This window comes from Numenius arquata, chromosome 9 (genome assembly GCF_964106895.1).
Source record: "Numenius arquata chromosome 9, bNumArq3.hap1.1, whole genome shotgun sequence".
Taxonomy (NCBI): domain Eukaryota; kingdom Metazoa; phylum Chordata; class Aves; order Charadriiformes; family Scolopacidae; genus Numenius; species Numenius arquata.
In genome coordinates, this window is record NC_133584.1 from 13191686 (window position 1) to 13199226 (window position 7541).

General features: G+C 45.4%; 1 protein-coding gene across 1 annotated transcript; it reads left to right on the forward strand.

Moving 5' to 3' along the window:
• On the forward strand, positions 1 to 7072 carry CLDN16 (claudin 16). Its single transcript, XM_074153804.1, has 5 exons — positions 1 to 114; positions 4802 to 4904; positions 5153 to 5317; positions 6399 to 6590; positions 6933 to 7072. Exons 1-5 carry the CDS (start codon positions 1 to 3, stop codon positions 7070 to 7072), a joined length of 714 nt encoding a protein of 237 aa, XP_074009905.1.
• Positions 7073 to 7541: the final 469 nt, after the last annotated feature.

Genomic DNA, 7541 nt, shown 5'->3' on the forward strand with positions numbered 1-7541 from the left:
ATGAGGTTTTTCCTCCAGTATGCGGGCTGTTTTTTTGCTTTTTTCTCTACTGGGTTTTTAATAGCATCTACCTGGACGGACTGCTGGATGGTGAATGCTGATGATTCCTTGGAGGTAAGATCGGGGTAAGGAGAGCCTGATCACCAAAACAAAAGTGTCCTAGAGAGAGTTTGGTTCCTGGCATCATTGCTCCATTCTCATATACATTTTCCCTGTTGTGCTGCATGAAAGTGAGTAAAAATGAAATGAATGACTCTGGCAAGAGCAGGGGCAAGGTGGTAATTTCTGTAATTCTCTCTGCAAGAATTTATTATCTGCTCTCACTTGGTAAGTTCAGGAAAGGTCTACATACTCCAGGTCTAAATGTGCATGAACTTGAGTACAGTTATCCTGCATCCCAGCCTGCATGGATATTTTGGAGATGTTTCTAGTTCTGTAGATCAGACTTATTGATGGAAAGTCCAGCATGTACAACTGTGCTCTTCAAGTCTCTTTCCTAACAGCCATTGAGCTATAGGGCAAGCAGAAATTTATGAGGAGCATGGGGACTGGCATCAGATCCAGCACTCAAAAATATCTTCTTGAACTTGTGCAGACAGCAACACTCTCATGTTAGAGAAAGGTATTGGCAAAAGTAAATTGCAAACAAGGGAGCAGAATGCCACTTACATGCAAGGTGTGCCCCAGAGACCCAAAACCACTGCTATTTCTCCAGCACTCATTACTGCAAGTTTGTATTTTTCTTCCCAGAGCAGCCAGCACTTTCTGTACATTGAAGGGCTGGACGTCCACAGTGTGGGAATCTGCTCTCTGGCAAACTGGGTACTTCATGCAGTGAAAGTGGAACACCCTACAAGAGAGAGTTTGGCTGAATATACCGGGAGGAAACTTTGTATCTGCTATCCAGCACAGGAAACCAGAAGAGCTCCTCGGCACGTAGTGATTGCAGTGCAACCTTCAGCTGCATCACATCAAGTGATGAATTATCTGAGGAAAGAAGGATAAAGCTGATTACAAGGAAAATACCTTTTTTTCTCTATGCCACAAGAATTCCTGACAATCTGACTGCTAGTCCCACCCTGGAAGCTGTTTGTAGATGGTCAGCGTGTCTGCCCAGTGAGCCTCTTTGCAGGGAAACCAGTGTGCACCCACTGAAGCTGGCTAGGATATCGCTTTTCATTTATCATCTTAATTTAGGGGCTATTTTAGATTCACTTCAGGAAAATGTGAATTGTCTACAGTCAGCTGAAGTTATCAACATACTCTGAAAAAACAAATGGATCCCAGATTGTGGGAAAAACAGAAGAGGGAAACCCAGCTCCTGAGCAAAGGGAGTCCAGGAAAGATCCAGTCCATTACCCTGAGGCTGTGTAACCTTGTCTTCTCGGCACAAAGGCATCTGTGCTGGGCTGTGGTGAAGCGCTCCATTAACACCCAGTTTGGTTATTAGCAGCCTCTACTCTCACATTCCTGCTCTGAGTGTGAATACTAAATAATGGAGAAAAGTGCCCCCAGCCTTAATACCTGACCACTGATCTCCTTAATGGCCTTAATGACTCACTGCCTCTCAAACAGGAGAATGCAGGTAAGTCATCCATGGCCAGAAAGGTGTGGAGTCCACAGTGACTCCTTTTTTCTGCTGGTAACTTTGACTTCAGGAGAAAGGAATCACAGAATGGTTAGACATGGAAGGGACCTTAAAGATTGTCGAGTTCCAACCCCCCTACCATGGGCAGGGACACTTCCCACTAGAGCAGGTTGCTCAAAGCCCCATTCAGCCTGGCCTTGAACTCCAGTCCTCCAGCGTAGAAGGTCACCTGGCTTCAACCCTGTCCCCAGCAGCTAGGGAGGATGAAGCCCTCACTCTGGTCCCACTGGAGAGGAACAGCGTAGGAGAAAGAAGCCATGGAGCACCAGGAGCAGCCAGTGCCCAGGCCAGTGCTCGGCTCTCACAGCCCCTTGCCTCCCCTTCAGAAACAACCAGGTTACAGCAACACAGAAAGTGGTTTAAGCTGGTGCACTCCATGTGAGCATCAAGACAAGCCTGGATCAATTTTTCCAGTGGTTTGAGCAGGAAAAAAACCATAATCTACTTCCCAACAAGCACTGTATTGTGTTTACAGTCCCTCCCTGTTGCAGGTGGATTAAAAATATTACCACTACTGTTAAACACTGCCTGTTGTACTCTCGTGCTGGGCTTGTAATCATTGTATGTTGGCACCTTTTTATTGTACGGTAAAACACTGTGACTAACATTGCTCACATGTTTGTCTCCTCTGCTTTCCCCAGAAGGGGAAGTATGTGCTTGTTCTGTCATTTTTTTTTGTATTAGAATTATTTTACTATTAATTATACATTATGCATAGGATATAATTATATATATTACAGTCATTATGCAGTTCATGTTTTACATGCATACTTGTGTTAGGGAAAGCAGGTCGTTGCAATGTGTTTTGTAATCAAAGTGGCAGACAAAGAGTTTGGTCGTGATGCTTACCTTCTTAAGGAGTCCTTAGCTGGGCCCAGGGAAACTGGAGCAGATTTGCTATGGGGAGAAAGAGGTGATGGGGAATTAGTGCTACCAACATGGTGCACAAGTCCAGCCATGGGATGGAGAAATCCATGCCCCCATATGACACCCTAGCCAGCCCTGACCCCTCTCCCGTTTATACCAGCAAGTTCCCATGAGCCTGAGGGTCTGTGCTGTCTGCGCAAGGGCAGATGATGCCCAAGGTGGTTTGGGAGTGGATTATCAACCAGAAGGATAAACGGTGCACAAAACAGAGGGGAGTAAGGGGTGGCCAAGGAGGTTAAGAGGCAGATAACAGAATCCAGAATAGCTCAGCATTGGCTCAGACCAGCCACCCATTCCCCTTCCGTTTGTTCCCATCCCTCCTGCACCAGGCAATGAGACATTTACCCCTGCTTCTGCCCATGTTCGGTGCTAACTGGAGTAGGTGACAACTGAAACATTCCAAGAAACACAAAATACTTATCAAGTTTTTTCTAGTTTGGGAAGGGGGTTTCACAAACTAGACCATGATCACAACTGTTGCACCTCAAAACCTCCATTTTTCTGGGAGGCTGATAAACCTAGAGTCTTCTTAGTCTCTATAAATAATTTAGAAGATGCTGCTTGTAAGATTTAAAAAACAATACTAATGCAAGCAAGTAAGGAAGTAACTAAGAGCATTAGCTGAATACAGAGTAGTATGAATAAGCCTATAGTGGTTTGGGAGGAACATGAAATGATATAAATACAAGTGGAACAAAATATAATTTAATAAAAATATGCTAATTTCATGTTACTAGTGAGTTAAGTCAGAAGAGGAGCTGCAGCTGGCCTAAGAGGTCCATGGTAAAAACTTATATCTGATATAAACATGGCAAATTTTTTACATGACACTGTTCATTTGAAAAACACGGAATCAATGAAAACAGTTTTTTCCAGCACTGCTTCTCATTTTTTTGGGTGATATTTTCATTAAACCTTCCCCAAAATTCTCAGAAATTGTAAGTAATTTTCATCTTCATGGAAAAAATGTGTAGATTATTTTCATTCAAACATAAATAGTATCTTTTTTTGCCATTTTAACCTTTTATCCACAGTGCAGTATCACAGACAAGATGTGCAGTTTGGCTCGGAGATTGTATTGTGGAGAAAATATTGTGGTTGGCTACAGACTTCAATACAACCTGAATAAGACTTTATTAAGTGGCTGAGATACATTATTATCTGCTTTGTGATTTGCACAGTGCACAAAAAATGAATTTATTGCATCATCCGAGCAAGCCTGGTCCCTTTACCCCACATGAAACCCATTCCCAGGGAGAGTTTCTCCTTCCATTAGCTGCGGCAGGTGTCGCTGGCAGCAGCAGGGCAGGCTGGAGTCCAAAGCTGCACCAACATTAACTCTACTCCTTGTATGAGCAATTCCAGGAATGTTTTAGAGGTGCTTGTTGCTATATTTGCATTGGTAATGAAAATACCTCCCATATTAAAGTGCTTTATGGAAGGCTGGGCTGGGAATGGTATCTACGGCTTCAGGACAATAGAGACGACGAGCCATGATGCTACTGCAACGTCTGCTCAAGTCTGGATTTCTCAAGGATGAGTGTGGCTCGGGCACGCATGGTCCCGTAGCCGGGAGCGCACTGGGAGCCCCAGGGCCAGGATCAGCTCCAGCTGCCTCTCATTTTCCAGCCAGTGTTTAGGGCTGAGTCATTTGGGGGCAGCCCTCCATACGTGTGTGGAGAGGGGCTCACGTCCACAACAAAGCACTCCTCTACCAGGCTGCAGCCACCTCCCATTGCGGGCACTCAGCTGCTGGTGCAGCATCTGCCGTAGTCCCCTCTGAGCTGCTCCTTCTCAGCAGGAGGATGGTGTGAGGGGAGCATGGACAGCGAAGTCACAGGTCGTCTGGTTCATAGCCCTGCCCAGCTCAGGCTAGACAAGCATTTGGCAAGGAGTGATCAAATCTGCTCTTAGATCTTTCCTGTCAGCCACCCGCCAGCTCCTCCCAGAAATTTCCTTCAGAATTTTTACCCTTACCAATAGGAAGGTTTTTTTCCTGATGTCTAGTCTGAGTTTCTTTTACTTTAATTTAAAACCATTAGCAGAGACACAGAAAACATTGTTCTTTTCCTCCATCCTGACACTTTTTTTTCTTCTTCAGGCTAAGTATCTCCAGTTTGCCTTCAACATAACTAGACCAGGATTTCTGTTGAAGGCCCCAGCTGACCATGCACTGTGTTGGTGGATATATTAACTTACAGACTTCTTTTTCTTCTTAACCCACAGGTGAGTACAAAATGCCGTGGCCTCTGGTGGGAATGTGTCACAAACGTTTTTGATGGGATCCAAACTTGTGATGAATACGACTCCATCTTCGCCGAGCACCCCGGTATGTCAAAGATGTTTCTACAAGTGGTGGGGACACCTGAGTGTAGACAAAAAGAGCACCTGTTCTACTCACTGACAGATAATTTGGTGCACATACACATTAGAGCCGTATTTCTTTTCTCAGTGAGGTATTAGTCCCAGGGGAAGGTGGAGAGAACTTCACCCAAGAAGTTCCTGTGGGATCTCATCCCATTACCCACCAGCACTTCCACTCCATGTGCACTAGAACAATCTGGTTTTGTTCTGCAGTGAAGCTGGTGCTGACCCGAGCCATGATGATCACAGCAGATATCCTGGCAGGATTTGGATTTCTCTTCCTCGTCCTGGGACTGGACTGCGTGAAATTCCTTCCCGATGAGCCACTCATCAAGCTGCGCATCTGCCTGGTGTCTGGAGTTATGTTGCTCATTGCAGGTACTCCCCTGCTGTACCCCATCCTGTAGGACACCCTTTCAGCAAACGGGGGAAGCTTTAAAGTCTTCTCTTATTTTGGGGAGAGGAGTTGGTGATTTTCTTGAGGGTAAGGAATGCAGGAAGGATCTTTATTTGCTTTATTTGTGCAATACAGCTTCCTCTGTTCACTGCCTGCCCCTAACAGCACATGGTTGGGTTTATCTGCTTTCATTTGATGTATTGACCAGGTGACTTCTAAAGTACATCAACTTGGTTCTGCGTTGACTGATTTCCATTTACTGCTGTTTTACTGTGAAGAAGTCAAGTGTTGATAATGCAACGAGGCCTAATTGTTGAAGGACTAAAAATGCCCCAGCGTCCTGACTCGGTTCCTGGCTCTGCCACAGATCCTGTGACCTTGGGCAAGTCATTTAACCTGAAATCTCTGCAGCCAATCTCTAATAAAAGGATAATAACACATCTGTCCCTCCTAGGTGATAAATACCCAATTGACTGAGGTGCTTTGCTGTTACAGCCAGTGGGAGAATTTTAAATGCAAAAATAAATAGACTGCCAACTAAGTACCAAGTAACTTCATTTGACTTTACGCCAATATTGAGCACCTACTTCTGCTTCAACATAAGCTTTGCTACTGGGAGCACATGTAAAGCACTTTGAAAAGTTCTTTTAAATATTCTCCCAAAGCTTGTCTGAAAAATGCTGTCAAAGTTCTGAAAGTCAAAACGGATTAGAAAATTAAATTCTTGAAGTAACTTCACAATAAGTTGATAAATGAGCTGAGAATGGAGGAGGTTTCTACCTTTTAATGCAGAAACCTGAATGCTGCCAACCGGCGCTGATGGTGTCTGTGAGTGCCAAGCTGCAAGGTAACAGCCTCTGCCTGACAGCCCTCCAGCTGAGATCAGTAGAGTAGGAACCAGGGTGAATCCACCAGTGACCAGGCTGAGACAGAACAGGGGGCAAAACCTGTCCATCCTAAAGTGTGACCCAGCAGACAAAAGGCTATCGCTCCAGATTTTATGTTGGTGATCTTCTTGTGGTCCATCTGGGAGCTCTGTGACACCTCCCTCCTGTCCTGCAGGTCTCCCAGGCATTACCGGCTCGGTGTGGTATGCTGTTGATGTCTACGTGGAGCGCTCCTCTCTGGTCTTCCACAATGTGTTTCTGGGCATCCAGTACAAGTTTGGCTGGTCGTGCTGGCTTGGCATGGCGGGGTCACTCGGTTGTTTCTTATCCGGGTCCCTGCTCACCTACTGCATGTATCTGTTCAGAGGTGAGGAACCGTGGCAGGGCTGAAACACAGTTCAGAGATAGAGCCATTGCTCGGGGCCTGCTATAGGCACACTGGGTGGGGGAAGTCCTTCAGGGACATTCTTCAGGATGGTTGCTCATGCCCTGTAGCAATATCTTCAGCTGCAAAATGGGAATAGTGTTATTTCTGCAGCTCTAGAAAGCACAGCAAGGTGGTGAGATGGGAGCTGCAGTGTAAGTATGACATAAAATGTGTTATTATGTCATATCTTGGAGTGCTACTTTCTCTGCATTTCGAGGCTTTGCAGTTGAAAGTCACCAAGCACTCATTAGCAGATGCTATTTCTTTCCCTGTGCCTCACAGAGACCAGCTCCGGAAGACTCCACTCTGCTTACTTCTTGAGGAAAGGCTATTCCTCTGCTGGGACAATTGTAACAAATGTGCATTTGCCATCCTCTCAAACAGCTACTGCCAAAATGTATGCAGTGGACACAAGAGTGTGAGGAGGAGGTGAGTGGTCCAAAAAGCGCTCTACTTCTGCTTGTAGTGAATTGTGGAGAGACCCAAGCTGCTGTGTTTGTGATGCAGATGTAAAGTTAAATTTCAAGGATGTACTGTGTGCTACAATGTTTGCATTACGAGAGCTTCAACCCCCCCCCTTCTTTCAAGAAACTGATCTCCAAGGAATTCTTGCTTTAGGGATTCCTGTTGTCTTGTGTGATGAGGCCACTTGGATAAGCATGGACTGAAATAACCAACACAAACTCTTCCAGCATTTGGCTCAACACTATCAGCACAAGTGACATAAATCAGCTGCTCCTGGATCAGACCCCAGTGTTCAGCGTGAAGATCCCCAAACTGTAAGATGGATCTGTTCCATGTCTGGCAATGTGTTGACAGAACATACAAAGCAGAAAATAGAGGCAAAGAGAGGGACTGATTGTCTGGCCAATCTAGACCCTGTGCACCCAG

What these genes read in the sequence shown, in the direction of transcription:
- CLDN16 (XM_074153804.1), top strand. Translation starts at nt 1, where the DNA reads ATGAGGTTTTTCCTCCAGTATGCGGGCTGTTTTTTTGCTTTTTTCTCT. An exon ending in ATGCTGATGATTCCTTGGAG is followed by an intron (nt 115 to 4,801) that starts GTAAGATCGGGG and finishes CTTAACCCACAG; the next exon opens with GTGAGTACAAAATGCCGTGG. An exon ending in AGTTATGTTGCTCATTGCAG is followed by an intron (nt 5,318 to 6,398) that starts GTACTCCCCTGC and finishes CCTGTCCTGCAG; the next exon opens with GTCTCCCAGGCATTACCGGC.